This window comes from Watersipora subatra, chromosome 9 (assembly GCF_963576615.1).
Source record: "Watersipora subatra chromosome 9, tzWatSuba1.1, whole genome shotgun sequence".
Lineage (NCBI taxonomy): Eukaryota > Metazoa > Bryozoa > Gymnolaemata > Cheilostomatida > Watersiporidae > Watersipora > Watersipora subatra.
The window spans coordinates 49,198,643-49,218,000 of NC_088716.1; the positions used below are offsets into that span (position 1 = coordinate 49,198,643).

Consider the following 19,358-nt stretch of genomic DNA (forward strand, 5'->3'; position numbering starts at 1 on the left):
ATTTTATCACTTGCTGTTAGGTTTTTATTACAATGAGAGTTAACTTGGAACCGTGAATGAAACATTTACGATATTTTTCTGATAATAAAACACTTTAAATTGTATTTTTAGACTATGTTATGATCTAGAAATATTTTTGAAGTTGGTTGTTTTTATTGTCAACACGCACCATTTTTAGTTTTTCAGCAAATAGTTTTTTCACATATTGCAACGCAAATAGCTGGACAAATGCTAGTGCTATCACATATCGTTGACTATATATGTTATAATAATATATTCTGATAATACTACAGTACTGTACTGAAAAATCCAGTAACGATAACATTGTCCTCCCGGCATGAGGCCAATTCTCATTAGTCAATCTATTTGTCAACATACGGCATTGTTTAGTACTGTCCCGTGTATGTAGCCCCAACAAGTCTCTGCACTACACGATAATGTGTGCGCGTGCATGTGTCTGTGTGTACCCAGGCGGTTACTACCAGCATGATTGTGGCATTAGGGCCACTAGCTTGCATCCATTCGATTTGGCGTGATCTGAGCATTTTTTTAAATTTAGATACAAATAACAAAATATCAAATATAGCCAGAATAGACAAAATAGCCTGATACCTATTGAATACAATAAGAGAACACAACTCTCATGCATCAAAATTGTAGCAATTTAAATACAATTTTTTTTCGCTCCTCATGCTTTTTTCCAGCTAGTATGGTATATAGTTTGAAATGCAACAACATTGTATTAGTTTTTACTGAAATAATCCACAAGTTTTTGTCTGTACAATGTCTCAAGGCTTTTAGTTACATACATGTATATGCCTTGCAGACAATTAGGGAAGTTTTATTCTCTAAAACATAATATGCACCAACTTTTTTTTCTGTAAAGAAGCGAATGTTTACTGTAATAGAAATGTACAGAAAGACCTTGTTTAGACAACTGTTGTATGTAGATTTTATTATGCCACGTAATCTTAAGAAAGCACAATTTTATCCCGACTTCGATTTTGCTTTGCAGAAGGCTGCTGTGTCTGTTTGTAGAAATCAACCACGAATGCTCAAACTCCACGAATGCTCAAACTCTTCGCTAACACTGGTGATCGACCAGAAATGGTATACCCAGAATGGCTTCTCCGCTAATCTGGCTTACCACGAAAACTTCCTCTGTCTTCGCGTCCCGTAGCAGGATGGGAACCTGAATCACTTGGCAAAAAGATCGCCTCGTCACATCTGCCAACAGCCCAAAACTGTCGTTTTCCTCCAACTGGTCTGGCACAAGCCTTGACAATCGGTCAGACACTTGTCTGCTCAACCAGTTGGTTCATCAGGACAAACTTGTTGAGCAGACAAGTGTCTGATGGAGCACCGACACTTGTCTGCTCTTGACACCTGTCTGATGGAACACGCAGGCAAATCCATCATGACTTCAACGACTTTTTAAAATTAAGCATCTTCACTTTTCAAATGGCTACAATTTCAAAAAAGAAACTTCATAGTTTTGCTCTTGTTAAACAAAAATGGCTGCCTCTATGATTGTGTCTATGAATGTATTTATGGACACATTCATAGGTACATCCATAGACACGCTCATAGACACATTAGTGTCTATGGATGTGTCTATAAACACGCTGCGTTTATAGACACATCCATAGACTCACTTTACGTATATGCTACACTGAATATATTCTGATGATAGTACAGTAATATAGTGAGGAATACTGTTGTTTTCTCCTAATATTTTTAATCAGTGTCAGGCTATTCTGGCTATATTTGGTTATTACATCCACAAGTATGTATGGTATAATTATTAGAGCTGGTGGTCAGCCATCGGGTCAGCTAATTGAGTGCGCTTGTTACCTAGCTATTGTTAACTAGCCATTGTTACCTAGCCTCTACTATACAACCACTCTTTCGTCATTTACAATTGCGCAATTGTATGAGTCAGCGAGACAGCTACCTCATTTAGACCAAATCAACACCAACAAATGTCATACATACACTCACCGATATCCTTTTCTGACATAAACAAGATTCTTATCAACTAACCGTCATGAGCTACTTCCAAGCAGCGGTGTGTGATTGCTCGTCTCTCGGCTTCTACTGATCAATAGATACGCTTGCTCTGCCCACTTAATAACGTCTAGCATTTTCAATAGCCTTAGAAAACCAATCAATACTTAGCTAAGGAGGCTTTAAGCAGTCATAGAAACGGTACTAGTGATTAAAATAAAGGCTTTTAAACCACTTATTTTTCTCAATATGCATAAAATAAAATAATATGTGAATTTTTTGCTGACAAATTGGATAGTTTGATGTTTTTGCCTAGTAGGTAACATATAACAGTTTCTAAACCCTTTGTAGCTGTTTTCTACAATACATAAGCAGCATTTAGAGTAAATTTTAGGGGAAGACAACTCTGAAGAATCTGTCATATTTCTAAATGTTCCAACTTGAATAATAAAAGAATCATTGTCCTCCGTTGCGACCAATTAGAAATTAATATAAACATGTTGCTTCTATTGTAGGCAGTCAATGATAGAGATAATACAATAGCATTAATAGTTTAACGTTTTACAGCTGCTTTTTATTAGCCTGTTTGATCACAGCCAGTATCTGCTATGCAATCAGTTACTCCGAGTGCAAGGTATGATAACTTACTCATGCTCCACGATTGCAAAATAATAGTACCTGTTTAAGCCGACAGGTTGATACATTTATACTGAATATATTTTATTTATAAAAATACACGATAAGAAGTAGGTATAAGATGGTCAATGTTAACGACAAAACAGTAAGGATAAAGTTAAACCAATGAAGCCTTTTAATAACTCAAATGGAATCGAAAGAAAAGTTTCCTGGAAATCGTCTGCACTTTTAAGACAGTTCAGAAGCCAACTACCTGCATATAAGGTTCACGTTTAATCACTCAATAATTCCTAATTTCTTTCTTTTCATTTTTTTTCTTTTGGCATATAATAAGAAACATTATTTTTTTGATTATTACTTATGCCAATAAAAAGTTATACATACATAGAGCTATACATACATAGAGTTATACACATACAAGTAATATAGTGATTATATATGATCAAATGACATTAAACTCTATTTATAAAGATAGATGTATATGCCTAACACGCAACAGAATGTCGTAAAACAGAAAGGTTCAGTGCAAGGGAATGATTGAAAGAGTAAATTTTGATCAGCTCTTGCCTAGTTTTTGTTAACCAGCCACCCATAACACAATAAAATACAACGGAGAGTGTCATTATACTGAACCAACTCTTCTTACATGCGGAGTAGTTGAACGCGAATGTAGCAACACCTTCTGAACTTTTTTTCGTTTAGAGTGTCCAGTGTTAAACAACCCCAAAGAGTAACGTACAACAAATGGAAGATTTTACATTTTTGCAAAAAATGAACTGTAACATATTTATTAGAGTTGTCTGTTCATGAGCAAGTAAATCATCAAATACAACTGATCATACAAAACAATGATTGCTCTGCCATTGCTGTCAATTTATGAATAGCTAAAGTCTAATTATATTTTACACTGTAATTATAAGTACTGTAGACCATTTGTCCACTGTTAGCTTCTTCTACATAAATTTAAATATATACCGTGATTGCGTTAAATTGTCTTTTAGAACTCTTCCAGGGGTCTGATAACTGTTAGTAGCTCTTAATGCTGTACGACACAGATTATTCAATTTTTCAAACACCTTGACTATGCCATTTTTTGCTCATACCGCAATCCTTGACACAAGTTGGAATTTCCAAAAACCTGCAACTACATGTATTTAAACATAATATTTGGCTTTTGAAGGAAGAAACACTGCATCTGCTTGAGTTTTAACATAAAAAAATAGTTCTTGTTAGTACTTTTTTGAACAAAATCTGACATTGGTATTTACTGGTATGCTGGCTAAGACTTAAAAAATACCGTTAAAACAATATTTTCTTATATTATTTTTTATTGTATTTTGTTGTATTACATAATATCATAATATATTACGATATAATATAATGCATATGAAAAAGCTTATATGAAAAATTCCGGTCACATGGCAGCTAACTGAAAATTTTCCTATTGGTATACACTTATTTGGAGCTGAGCCAATGTAGCCAAAACCCTGAGGGTTGAAACTAAACAGCCTTGATCACCCTTAAATTGTTCAGTTGTGCCCATTTTGATTGTCTAATTATCTATTTGTGAATGTCGTTTTGGTTAGATATCTTCATGCCTTCACAGAAATTTGATTTAATCATCATTCAGTACATGCAAAAGTAGCATCACATGACAATAGTGAAAAAACATCTTGAATAAGCTTTATTTTTGTATCCTGTTTGATTGCCACTTGCCTGTGTGGCTACTTTGAAAGCATTGCTTAGGCTACTATGTCACCACCCTCAACTGCTCTGCCTTATAGCAAAAGCTAAGTCTCAACTGAAAGTAGTAAGTATCCATATTTCCAAACGAGCCACCACAAATGCTCAAACCTAATATATACGCAAAGCTTCTATGCAAAAACTGATCTACAATATTAAAATATTATCAATGATGTATTTTGTTCTGTAAGGCAGAAAAGGTGACACAGAATTAAGCTAAAATTAAGGTTGGTAGAAATACTACATCATAAAACATAACAATAAATTCAACATTGATCATTATGATATTTCATAGATAGAATAAACATGCTCTCTTGTCAACGAGTGTTCATAAAAAAAACTGCTTACCACGTATTTTTGTGTGTAACTGTTTTTCATATTTATAGAACAATAGTTGCTGGTGGTGGTCGAACCATCTCCCCACGATGCTTAGTTTGATCATTACCATTCCTTACCATCATAGAATGTCTCAGCATATTAGATATGGCCGATATGATAAAGGCCATCCAAACAAGACCCCCGATTATCCAGATTATAACAAATACTCTATAGAAAATGTCAGTTGCCAGATGATTCCATTCTGTGGAGGATGAGGGATAAAAGTCACCTAAACCTATTGTTGTTAGGGTGATAAAAGTGTAGTACACGGAGTCTGAAAATAACCAGCCTTCATACTTGGAGAAAACCACAGCAGCACCGATGCTAAAGATCAAGTAGCCCGCTGTCGACACAATCATAGGACCAACTGCGGCTTTGAGTCTTTCATTTTGAATTCTCACACTAATCCTTTTCGACAATCGTTGACTGAACTCTCTCAACCGTATACCCATCTCACCGAATGTCAGAATAAAGAGTGATATACCAAAAATAGAATAAAAAACAGCAAAAATTCGTCCACCTCTTGTCATCGGCGAGATGTTACCATACCCAATTGTTGTAACAATTGTTGCTGAAAAAAACATGGAGCTCGTTATGTCCCAGCTCATCTCTTGCAGTTCGGCAGCATTCTCAGCAAAGTTTCTCTTAATAGTTTTCTTTATCACAGCAATTTCCTCTGCATTAATGCAAGAGTTGTTAGCCAAAACCATATCAATCCAGTCCAAATCGAGAACAACAGCATTGTCAATCCTGTCTAAGTTGGAAGCAACTGTTTTCTTCGAATATGGATGTTCAATGAAGTGAAAGATGATTCCTCCTATAGTGATATAAAGTAGAAATATCGGCAATAACATCGCCAACCATTTTCCTTTTAGATATCCATTTAGACTCTGTGTCTTTATCCGATTATCGGTTTCTTTAAAAAAGTCTATGTTGTCTTTCTGTAGGTGCTCATTGCTCCTGAGCACTAAGGTCATCTTAGTTTCAGAAGGGTCATTTCTTCCTTCGAGTTTGCTGCAATTCTCAATGTCATTCATGTCAGCAAGCGTTAGGTACACCACACTAATTACTGCTCTGAAGCTGCTGACTCAGCTAAGGTTATACCGCTGTTCATGTGAGTTAAATAATTATACGCAGTGTTGGAGACCTTCTAAGACTAGTAAACCTTTGCTAAACAAAGAAACTTTTACCACTGCCCTTATTAGCAGCTATGCTAAAGCCTCTTCATCATTGTAAATGTTGAACAGAAAATGTATCTCAAAGCCTTTTGGAAGCAATCCAAGCTATGTACAGCTGTGCTGACAAGTTATGGAATGAGCTTACCCTTTATATAATGCCAACAATTCTTTGTGATTATTATTACATCAGGTACGTTGTCTAGAAATAATTGGTGTTTATGAGTTTATTGCACCTCTGGGAGAAGATAGTGAGTACTTGTGTAATTTGTCTGCACGCCTAGTGACCTGAGCGCTATTCTTCAGGTAGCTACAACCTGCTTTCTATGTTCAACAGAGGTATTATTACCTTTTTACTAGATCTAATTAATGCATTTGCATAAACTCACAAAACAAGTTAGATGGCAATAATAATTGTTACAAAAGCGAGAATTGAAGTGGTCAAAAACTCTGGACTTTTGCAGTCGAATAATTGAGCTAGCTAACTTGACTATTAAGTTAACTTCAACTTTCAGATATGAGTGTCACATTTAGTCTCCATTTACTGCCTAAACTACCTCTGTTTTGGAGTTGTGTTTGCAATGTTTATGTATGTCTTCATTATGTATGTCATTATATACGTCAACCTATGTCATTATGCATGTCATTATGTAGCAGATCTTGCTACAGGCTTAGGGTCACTGCATAGTCTCTATACTAAACTGCATTAACTTCTTCTTTTACTCTTTTAATATCTCATTAACAAATTAATTTATAGTAAACTTAATGATAAAATCTTGAAAATTTGCATTAAACAGTCAACTTTGTTAACTGTATTTTTCACCTTTCTTTAAAATGTACATATAGCCACACTCAATAACGCGTGACAACGCATGGCATTATTTCAAATGATAAATTTCAATAATATATCATATAATATATGGAATCAAATATATTATATCTATAATCATATACATATAATCGTATATATATGAAGTTACAAATAAATAGGCAACTGCTTCGCTAAAGAGAAGCTACCACAGCTTTGTCTTTTTATTAATAAAATATATATAAAGTTGTACATATAATTATATATGTATATATAAATTTATACGTATGGAATAACATATATATGTAATAATATATAGTGAAATTGTGGGGTGCAACTTCTACTGAAAAAGTGCTCAATGCTAGGGAAAGCATATGTAAAGTGTATTAAACCGTAGAACTAAAAAGTTGGCAACTTTTTATTACTATTTAGTTTCGTACAGTTCAACCAGTTCAAATGACTGCACTCATCAGACTGCAGTCGTTTTATGAGTGCAGTCAATGACTGCACTCATAAAACGACTGATCAGTGCAGTCATTTGAACTGGTTGAACTGTACGAAACTAAATAGTAATAAAAAGTTGCCAACTTTTTAGTTCTACTGTTTAATATTGTTGAATATGTGTGTAGTTAATGCTGTAGAACGTATATTATGAATAACGAACAATAGTACATAAGTGAATAAGGAATACAATACAAGAGCATTAGAAAAACGTGTAACGCATCCTCGAGGATAAAAACAGAACTGCGTGCGCATGCACTAACCGGAAACGGCAAAGCCAATGATTCAATAACGTAACATCTCTCCTTCCCCTAGGGAAGAAACATGTCATCACTAATTGTAATCCCCTTTTTAGGACAGTTCATAATCTGACAAATATGATGGAACAGTTTTCGCACGCGCTGATCGTCTGATTTGCGTAGGTGTTGATTGTGGTGATTGTAGTATTTCTTGTGCCATGGGGGTGCATGGAATCGAGTCAACGGTGCCTGAAGAGGGCTGCTCGTGTGGACACGTCTCCGCTTCAATATTGACACCTGTCTCCTGACCCATCGGCAAGTGATTGGGTTTTGTCACCTCGCGTTCACTGTTCATTTCATTGGAGGTGTCAGCCAAGTACGGAGAGGTTTCTCTTTTGCGTAGCTGATCAACGTGACGCCTTACAATACCTGAGGTGGAAGCATCTAAAATCTCATACATGGAATTTCCCAGAAGATGCATGACTGACCCTTGCAGCCACTGAACGGCTGGTCTCTGAAACGTCTTGTACCACACTAAATCACCCTCCTGAAAGTGACGCTTCTGCGAGAAGTTTGTGAGTGGTGCAGCCTGAATTGATGGCTTCAGAAGATCTAGTCTTGTTCGCAGACATCTGCCCATCAGTAATTCTGCTGGCGTCTTGCCTGTTACCATGCTAATCGATGTACGATATTTGAGGAGAAACTTATCAACTTTCGTGTTTACTGCTTCTGTCGAAGCCTTGTAAGCTTGTTTGAATGTCTGCACAAATCGTTCGGCTTGACCATTACTTTGTGGGTGGTATGGTGCCGTTGTTAAATGTCGTATACCATTGCTCTTCATGAAGTGCATGAACTCCCCTGATGTGAACTGAGGTCCATTGTCAGTGACCACTGTATAGGGCAACCCATGTGTAGCAAAGACTCTTCGTAGTGTTGCTATGGTGATTGCTGAAGTAGACGTCCGAATGGGAAAAACTTCCGGCCATTTGGAATAGGCATCTACTATAATTAGGAACATTGTATTGTCTAGAGGACCGGCATAATCCAAATGTATTCGCTGCCATGGACTATCAGCAGGGGCCCAATGGTGGGGATCTGATGGAGGATTGTGTTTAACCGCATTGCACTGCGGACAAGACCTTGCAATGGCTTCAATGTCCTCATCAATTTGTGGCCACCATACATAATTGCGTGCTGTTGTTTTCATTTTGACCATCCCCAAGTGACTTTGGTGGAGTTCGGTGAGTATTGTGGCTCGCAAACTAGAGGGTATAACAAGGCGTATGCCTCTCATCAAGCAACCATTTAGCGTCGAGAGCTCTTGTCGACATCTAAAGTATGGATCTATGTTTGCGGCACTGTATGGAGGCCAACCATGTATGGTTGAGTTGTAGACATTGCTCAATGTTTTGTCCTCCTGAGTTTTTATGGATACTGTCTCAAATGTCACGGGTAGTTGGGCATATTGTTCAATGTGAAATAGTCTTGTTTGTTCACAATGAAGTCTTCTGCATGGCTGCGGAAGCCGTGACATAGCATCAGCATTCGCATGAGCGAGTGATGACTTGTATTCTATGTCGTATGTATACGCTGTTAGAATAGCGGCCCATCTTTGCATTCTCATCGCAGCAATAGGAGGAACACCGGTTTTTGGGCCTAGAATTGTAACCAATGGCTTATGGTCAGTGAGCAAGGTAAATGAGCGGCCATACAAGTAGAGGTGGAATTTTGTTACCCCAAAGATAATTGATAGTGCCTCTCGTTCGATTTGGGCATAGTTTCGCTCACTTGGGCTTAATGTTCGAGAAGCAAATGCTATGGGCTTTTCTTCACCATTTGAAAGTTTGTGCGATAAGACTGCCCCTACCCCGTATGCTGAGGCATCACAGGCCAGTATCAGAGGAGAGTTAACATCGTATGGTGTCAACACGCAGTCTGTAGACAACAGCTGCTTTAACTGAACAAAGGCTTCTTGACATTGTGAAGACCAGTTCCAGTGAGCATTTTTGCGTAACTGTTGATGCAATGGGTGCATGACTGTTGCTAAGTTTGGTAAAAACTTTTGATAGTAGTTCACTAAGCCTATGAAAGATCGAAGCTCACCAATATTTGTAGGTGTTGGAGCCTCTTTGATAGCCTTAACCTTGCTTTCCATAGGGTGCAGGCCGTGTTGATCTATGCGATGTCCTAAATAAATAATTGATGATTGTAGGAGGCAGCACTTTTCTTTATTGACCTTTAGCCCATAATTCTGTAGACGGTCTAAAACGCTATGCAAAGTAGATAGATGTGATTCATAGTTCTGACCAGTAATAAATATGTCGTCTTGATAACATAAGACATTTGGTAGGCTACCCAGTATGTCATCCATTGCTCTCTGGTGGATGGCAGGCGCTGAGGCCACCCCGTATGGGAGTCGGTTGTACTGGAACAGTCCTTTATGTGTAGTGATAGTAACTAAAGGCTTTGAAGCTGCATCTAGTTTGATCTGAGCAAAGGCCTTTGACAAATCTAATTTGGAGAATAACTTTCCGCCACTCATTTTTTCTTGAAGGTCATCTATAGATGGCATAGGATATGAGTCAACAACTAGCTGAGGATTTAGGGTAACTTTAAAGTCTCCACACAGCCTAATGGAACCATTGGGTTTTATGACGGGAACTACAGGTGTTGCCCATTCACTATGTTCTACTGGAGAGATAACATTTTCATTTAGGAGAGATTCAAGTTCTTGTTCTACTTTTGCCCGCAATGCGAATGGTACAACTCGGTGCTTTTGCCGAATAGGAATAGCACTTGGGCGCGTACGGAGCGTTGCTTCAACCTTTTTCATTTCTCCTAAAGTTTGCTTGAATAAGGACGGGTACTTTGCAACTAGAGTGTCCATCAGTTGTGCCGTTGCCTCGACCCGATTAGCCTTGATCTCTGACCAGTTTAATTTAAAGTGGTTTAACCATTCCCTTCCAAACAATGGGACCTGCTCACCCTCGGATTTATCTAGCACAAACATCCTTGCTTTACTTTCTTGCTTGCTGAAATGCACAGTTGGGTAGATGACTCCTTTCGGCTTAATTGACTGCGTTGCGCCGTATGGTTTCAAAGTAGTAGATGTAGGTTGGAGTTCCGATGAGCCTTTAATCTTTTTGTAGATATGATATGGCATTGTGGACACTCCTGCACCTGTATCAAGTTCCATTTTCACTGGGATACCATTGATGAGTGTATCTAGCATGATTGGTGGGTGGCTGTGCTCCTTAGACAGTGTGTTTATATGAGCTATATCTTCATGCTCCTCTGTAATTGCATCTGACATTACACTGTGTGTGTTTTGTGCTCGTCTATGAGGCTTCTGGAGTTGAGGTCTTTTACTTGGAGTTTTCTGTTCACAAACAGATTGAAGATGGCCTTTCCGACCACATTTAAAACATTCAGCTTGAAGGTGTGGGCATTGCTTTCTTGGATGAAGGGTGCTCCCGCAGGAACGACAAGGCCAAGGTTTGCCACTGGTAGTAGGCGAATGCATGTTAGAGATGTGACAGACTTTAGATTCTGTTGGCTGTCGTTGTGTCATGACTTCGGCATCTTTCCCAGCCTGCTCCATACCTCGAGCAATCTCTATGGCACGTGAAAGATTTAAGTCTGCTACAGTTAACAGTTTGCGGCGAGCATTTTCGCAGTAAATTCCACAGACCAGTCTATCACGTAGTACCCGTTCACGGTACGCACCTTCAAAATTGCAATGCTCAGCAAGTAACTTGAGTTGTGCAACATACTCATGGATGCTTTCACCAGGTAGCTGGTTTCGTTGATGAAAGCGATATGTTTCCGCAATTTCGAGTGGAGGTGGTGAGATATGATTACTTAGCAGCGTGGTTAATTCTTCGAATGACTTAGCTGTTGGTCTATCTGGTGCTGCGAGACCACGTAATAGTTTATATAACTTGGGACCTATGAGGCTCAGAAAAGTTGCCTTTTTCTTGCTATCATCAATGCTATTAGCTTCCGTGTAGAAATCAAAACGCTCTAAATAACATGTGAATGACTCAATTGACTCATCAAATGGTTCCATGCGTCCAATGGAATTTTGAGCTGCCATTGCAAAATTAATGCTTGTTGAGCTTTATGAGAGAATTTCTGTTAAGAAAAAGATGCACAACAACGTGTGTCTTGCGCAAGAAAAAGGCAACAGTTCTAGTACAAAAATACAGGTAACTAATACAGTAAAACGATAGGGGACATTGAGATAATTACGAATCTCATCCTCGTCGCCATTGTTGAATATGTGTGTAGTTAATGCTGTAGAACGTATATTATGAATAACGAACAATAGTACATAAGTGAATAAGGAATACAATACAAGAGCATTAGAAAAACGTGTAACGCATCCTCGAGGATAAAAACAGAACTGCGTGCGCATGCACTAACCGGAAACGGCAAAGCCAATGATTCAATAACGTAACAAATATATTTTATGTAATTATATATATAGAATTATGTATAGCTCTATGTAGTTTTGGGTTTAGGCAGTCATAATTGAACCAAAAAAGAAAATTAAATTTCCATTGTACAAAGCCAGTTACAGATTAAGTAACAAAGATTTTACTAAAATATGATGATTCTCCCCTCCCATATGTGCAATTTTTTACATGTGTTCTTGTGAAGAAAACATGCTCTTGTAAAAAACACAAGTAAAGAAGTAAGTTATAAATTGCATGAGGTGGGCTGTATGTTAAATGGGGTAAATTATGTTATATGCTAGATGATGTAAGTTATATTGTAGATGAGGCGGGTTGTAAGTTAGTTGAAATGAGGAATATGTTAATTAAGAGAAGTTACTTGCTAAATGAAGCAAATCTCTATAAGATGCTTACCATCGTAAAAAATTTCAGTAAAAATAATAAATAAAATAAATAATAAATGGAATGTAAATAAATAATAAATAAAATAAATAATAAATAAAATAAATAATAAATGGAATGTAAATAAATAATAAATAAAATAAATAATAAATAAAATAAATAAAAAATGGAATGTAAATAAATAATAAATAAAATAAATAATAAATAAAATAAATAATAAATGGAATGTAAATAAATAATAAATAAAATAAATAATAAATGGAATGTAAATAAATAATAAATAAAATAAATAATAAATAATAAATAAAATAAATAATAAATGGAACGTAAATAAATAATAATAGTAATAAAATAACAAATATTCAATAAAAAATTGGGTTGAAAACAGACACCAATGCGACCCTTCATTAACCCATGTACAGCCAGAGAAGGATAACGAAGAACAGCAAATCAAATAATACCTTGTGAAGAAAATATCAGCCTGTCTAACCGATAATGGATTTTCACGATGTATAAAAAAACATTGATCTGGCTAAACCTCTCATTAATCTGTACCATATCATTGGTTGTTTATGATCAGCCCAGCCTGCCTACTTCTTTGTTGTTCATGTTTCAGACTCACCCAAAGGATTCAAAGGCACAACACATGACTTGACGGTGATAAACAAATACAAATACGGTGTCAAACATGATGATACTCAATTTATCAGATATTGAGAACTCTTGTAGTTTAGTACATGTACTTGCTGATGATTTATAAATATGGATAAAACACAAGGATAGAGTAGATTCAAAGGATATATATACAAAGATCAAAAAAATTCACAAAAACTCAAAAAAGAATTTGGCATTTGACTATTTATGTAGGATAGAAAGATCTAGATGAGATAGCAAAACCATTTTAGGCATTTATGTGGCAGCACACTCTCTTTATGGTACCATTAAGTAATATCTATTCTGATTTCATATTCTTTTACATCTAACTCTAAACATTGAACTCCTCATTAAATGTTGAAAGTCTGAAAGTGGGCATTATAGAATTTATTTGGAAAAACCAAATTCCAAAATGGACCCTGAGATGATGGTCGAAACTATATCTGACTACAGTTTCCCCATATCATCAACAACATCAACAACATCAACATCTCCAAGACAAATAAAAAAAGATATTGAGGATATATTAAAAGAATGGAACTTATTTTTAACAGTAGGAACACCAACTTATATCATCAATTAGTGAGTTGGACGACCTTGTCATGACCCTCTAAATTATCTTAATACAGTGTACTGCAGTTCTACTGGCTGCTTATTACGATTATTGTAATAATTACTTTTTAAAGTTACTTGTCGAAAGTTTTGAAGAAGGCTTATGGAATAAGCGCTAGAATTATAATGCGTGCTCGCTAGTTACAACTGACTACATGGTATAAAAGTCAATCAGACAATGAAACCTCTATATGCATAGTTAATTTATTCTGAGATATACTTCCTACTTTTAAAATGTTGCGTGTTGGAGGAAATATTCCCACAGAAGACTCTGTAATTTGTTTAATTCTCACTATAACACCTTAATAAAAATTGCAGCAAATTACATTTAAAATTAAAATGGACTATATAAACGTAAAAAAATAAATACTAAAAACTAAATTATAATAATTATGCAAAAAAGCAATAAACTGATAATCAATAAAAAGCTCTATGGTTACTTGTATCTTGAGGCGCATAAGAATTGAAGAGTAAGAGGGGTGAAAAGGTTCAGAGATAGAGGTGGTGATACAGATATACTGCTTAGCTTGCTTTAACTTACACAAGTCAAATTTTGAGTTAATTCGATTAATATATTTTTGATAATTCTTATATTTTTATGTGTAATTATTAACTTTTTGCCCATTTTTTAAGTTTTCTCTGCAAAAATGAGATGCTTCTCAAAATTTCTAGGATTATATTATGGTAACTGCTTTGGTTCTAAAATCAAATACTGGTGCCAGGGTTACAATCAATGTTGAACAATGTTCAGGTCACTCAAAGTCACAAGGGTTTCACTAGTCTAGTTCTAGTTATTGCAATGTTTTAGATTAGCCAGCAATTGCATGTAATTTGTCTTTAGCTGCTATTTAGCAGAAGTTAGAATTGTTGTTTAGCTGCTAGTTAAAAACATAGTGTGACGGAATATAAATATATTCCCGACATTTATATTAAATATACATACAACACAAAAAATATATTTTGACATTACTTTCTTCCTCTGCATTTACTTCACTTATACAGTAATGCAGATATGTATATAAATATAACTGTTTATTGTCATTGATGATCATCAACAAAATGATGTTTTTTATCACATGCTGAAGATATGAAAATACAGAAATCAAAAATTATTACAAGAGTTGAACAAACATTTTTGAAAGTTAGTAATCTAATAGTATTGCATGTAAGTCGAGGTAGTAAATTGAGGGTTGTCCTATCAGCTTAGTTGGCTTCCCTCATGACCTGTATAATTTGGCAGCCTCAAAGGAGCAAAAATGTTCTAATGCAGGTATTCTTGTTCTCATAACTATTGGGCTATAGATCCTGTTTGCTAGATCAACTCCGTAACACTTATTTTGCAGTAATCTACTCATATAAATCCAAGTGCGAGTTTGTTGGTCTGTTGTTTAGTTATAACGATGAAGTTTTAGTATCAAAACCAATTCGCACTAGTATTGAACTCCAAAACTCCAGTTTTGCAGGCAGGTGTGCCAACCACTGTGCCACAGGGCCGGCTTGCCATACCATGAAGTATATGCTTACTCTAGTAAGCTTGAAGATCATGATTGCGTGAGAGATCATGACATGATAAGTACAATTGTCGTAAAACCTCAATTTGAACTCTGTGGCGTTCTATTTTTCAACCCTTCACCTTTAGTGGCGCTTTATTAGAGGTGATGTTCAAATAAAGGGTGGCATTGTGTTTTCGAATAGCTCGTCTACACATAAATTTATCAGAGAGAATTGAATACTCTGCAGATGTGTTGGTTATTTCAACAATAACTAGCAAGTACAACCATATATTGTGTATTGACACATGTCTACAACTGAAACAAACTGCAACACAAGTTAACCACTGGATTATACAAATTCGTGTTCTGTATTATATGTGGAATAAATTTACAACTAAACAATCAACGAGTACAAAGAATAGAATTGTTTAGAGAGTGTAAATAGGTCGCACCATAAACTTGCACAATGTTTAAAAATATTTTATCAGTTGCGATAAAATACATAATTTCTTTCTATAAAATACATGATCAAAATTTAAAGGACTTCAAAGAAAGTTTGACTAAAAGAGATTATCTATAATCTTACTTTGTAAGATTATAGATAATCTCTATATAGATTATTGAAAAAATAATTAGGACCCTACAAGACAATTCAGTTATCTTCTATAGTAATACTATTAGCTTTGTTTGGCCTTTTATTAGCTATGTTTGAGCCGTATGATGATTTCACTTCATTTTCTCTATCTTTGAAAGTCGAGTTCTTGCTGTAGATATCATCTTCATCGAAACTTTCTAAAAAAAAATTAACGATGTAAATTGATATACAGTCGATTAACTAGATAGACATGGCAGTTAATCCGTAGCATGATGTTGTCATAAGAAGGTTTGCGCATGGATGAGTACATAAATGTATGTTGAATAGCTGTATGCTAAAATAGAATCAAATGGAAGAAGCTCAAATGAAGCTCAAAATTTGTGTTCACTCAATTCTTCATAATATCTCCATTAAATCTATGCATATGTATGAATCTCAGTGTTTGTTTGCCTTTTGTTGGTCTGTCTGTGTGTCCAGGGATAGCGACAAAGTTTTAGGAATGAAAAATTCACTGAGCACTAAATTAGAACTAGGAAGCTCCAGTTTCGTAGACAGGCGTTTATCCAATACACTACACTGTATAACTGGCTATATTATGGAATAAATTGTGAACATACTCAATACACATGCCAGTCTTTCATGGCTTCACGCTAAACATTTCAGCTAGCATTATGCTTGCGTTATGCTAGAATTGTTGGCCATTACCGGTGCAATGCCAGGCATTCGGTAGTTTCATCATATTTAATAACATTTTATTAAAATGCAGTGAATAGTATATTATATTGTTCAACATAATATTATTTTATATTACATAGCATTATATTATGGAATATTTTATTATAGTATATTCTCTTATATTATATCATATTATATTGTTTTATACCATATCATACTATATTATATTGTGTTATCATATACTAAATTATCTAATGTTACTTATATTGTATTATGTGTTATGCGGGCTTGTTGATGCCTATTTTAACAAAAACTACAACAGATCAATAAGGAGAGCTGATGAAGCTTAGCATGGGAACATGATAAAGGTTTAACAGGACTTTGTTAACATAATAAAGTGTTAGCAGGACTTTTTTAACATGATAAAGCATTACCAAAACTTTTTTAACATGATAAAGTGTTAAAAGGACTTTGTTAACATGATAAAGTGTTAACAAGACTTTGTTAACATGATAAAGTGTTAACAGGACATTGTTAACATGATAAAGTGCTAACAAAACTTTTTTAACATGATAAAGTGTTAAAAGGACTTTTTTAACATGATAAAGTGTTAACAGGACATTGTTAACATGATAAAGTGCTAACAAAACTTTTTTAACATGATAAAGTGTTAAAAGGACTTTTTTAACATGATAAAGTGTTAACAGGACATTGCACCCAGTTTTTTCTGCTATGATACCACTGAGCCTCTTCAGAGAGTCCATTATACTGTCTAGTCAAGGTTACATTATTCATTACAAAACACCTGCCTAAATTTCTTATGAAAAGTTAAAGTGAAACTAATGTTATGTCTTGCTTGTATTGATTTAACATATACCATCAGAGACGAACTTTTCAAAAAACTTTAGTAGATTTTATCAGAAAGTATAAATATTTTTCCATCATTGGCGATTCTTTTTGATGTTTTAGGTGATCTGACTGCCAGGATGTTTCAAGATTAAAATAAACAAAAGTTGATTATGGTTAAAAATGTTCAGAAGAAAATTATGTGCGAAACTATGTCACTAGTTGCTATTGTTGCTATAGTTGATTTCACATAATTTGACATAATCGCACTTTTGCTTGATCTGAGCGTTTTAACCACAATCAAGTTTGTTGATTTTAATCTTGAAACATCCTGTCAGTCAGATCACCTCAAACACCACAAACAATCGCAAATGATAAAAAATACTGATACTTTCTGACAAAATCTACTAAAAATTTCTGTAAGTTCCTCTTTAATGTTCCAGTTTGCCGAGTTTTGCTTTTCAAATGTGCCGCTGCCATTAGCTATTTACTATTTAATGAATTTTTTCATTTTCAGCATTTCCCTGAAGTCGATGTCATCCTGTTTTTTTCTATGTCGCAGGTTTAACAAGCTGTAAAAATTTCTAAATTTTCTAAAAGGAGAAATTATAACCATTGATACCCTTCTATTGATAGAAGAAGGTAGAAATGCACAATATGGACTGCGTAGCAAGCTTGCGGAAGAAGACAACTCTTCGCTTAGTTACCATTGAATACTCAGATGAAGACAATATTTGACAACAGTAAATACACTACTTTAGAGAGTAGCATTCTATACTTACCTTGAAATTAAACTACCATTAGACTGTTAAAGGGTTAATCAGATCGGTTAAACTATGGACTAAGTAATCAATTCAGGGGGACAATCAATTCAAGTGAAATTTACGCTAATAACCTACAATAACAGTCTGTGTTCTGACACCAAACAACAGGTACCAAATTAAGTGATTTAATAAGAACAACGTGGCTTGTATCCTCAAAATGAAAAAACACAAAAGGACCTAAAGTAATTTGCTATATAACTCAAATATATATATATACATACAGGACAGATAGTGCAGTTGGTAAGGTATCGGGACCGTGATCATTAGGTCCTCGGTTCAAACCCCAACAACTGCACTTTTCTGGTGGTCCTTGGACAAGACCCTTGCTTGTATAATGTCTACAACCTCTATGATGAGTGCAATAACCAAAGCCATGCCGGCTCGGACGTGGCCCGGTCAAACAAGGTCCGCGCTGCCTGTAGCTGAACCAGGCAGTGAAAAATGGGCTACTGGTTCAAAACGGATGAAATGGACTCGGACTGATAACACGGACCTCATGCAGTGCTACTTTATGAGTGAACCTCAGAAGTGGGGCTATATGGGAAGGATGCGGCAACTGTGGATAAACATGCGCCCTGAATTGCCACTAACCGCTAAGCAACTTGTAGCTCAGAGGAGTAACATAATGTTATCCTCATATCCTCATGGCACCTCATATCGGAACTTGAGGTAGATGAAATTAGGAAAAAGTTCACCCAAGTAACCTCAACCAACGAAGAGTGCATTTCAACACACACTGTCATGCATACACGATCATGTGTTGACTCACGGGCTGAAGAAGACATGCACTTGGACCTTGACCCAAGGGTGAAAGAGCTTGCGGAAAATATCATCAACAAGATGTCAGCTGCTAATGATTATGGAAGCAGTACCACTACGAAGAGTTAGCAAGGCCATACCTAAGAAGCTGTTAGAAGACATTAACATGGCACTGGAGTCGATCTCAACTGGATCAATCAGTGAGACTAATGCCTTAATCATAAGGGACCGTCATCATAAGGTACAGCAACCGTCATCTTGGAGGAGATGGATATTAAGCCAATGCCAACAAGGCTTCAATTCATTCCATCCTGGCAGCTGAGGCTACAAAATAAGATCAAGAACTTGCGCAAGAAAGTTAGTAGGCTCAGTGAGAGATCGAACCACAGTTTGGAGCGTCCAAAAAGGGAAGCCACAATAGAAGCTCTAGAATCTGCCAAACAGCGGCTAGTAGCACTCTCGGCACGACTGAAGCGGTACACCAAAGAGCGAGATAACAAGAGAATGAACAAACTGTTCATCAATAATCCATCTAGAGTGTATTCCCAGTTCAA

The 19,358-nt window shown here is 35.8% G+C and overlaps 2 protein-coding genes across 3 annotated transcripts in view; both read right to left on the reverse strand.

Annotated features, from left to right (window-relative positions):
• Nucleotides 1–4,766: 4,766 nt before the first annotated feature.
• LOC137405168 (potassium channel subfamily K member 16-like) lies at nt 4,767–5,801 on the reverse strand. Its single transcript, XM_068091395.1, has one exon. It carries the CDS (start codon nt 5,799–5,801, stop codon nt 4,767–4,769), a length of 1,035 nt encoding a protein of 344 aa, XP_067947496.1.
• A 9,527-nt stretch (nt 5,802–15,328) lies between these two features.
• The window catches only part of LOC137404253 (proton-coupled folate transporter-like), a 35,279-nt gene continuing 31,249 nt past the window's right edge, over nt 15,329–19,358 (reverse strand). The window contains exon 10 of one of the 2 annotated variants that reach the window (XM_068090429.1): nt 15,329–15,897. In XM_068090429.1, coding sequence (XP_067946530.1) covers nt 15,758–15,897 — 140 coding nt within the window. In that variant the 3' untranslated portion in view covers nt 15,329–15,757. The remainder of the gene's footprint in view (nt 15,898–19,358) is intronic. The other variant, XM_068090428.1, reaches the window with a different exon arrangement.

Excerpts from the sequence above, each read along its gene's own strand:
- LOC137405168 (XM_068091395.1), bottom strand. The coding sequence starts at position 5,801 with ATGAATGACATTGAGAATTGCAGCAAACTCGAAGGAAGAAATGACCCT.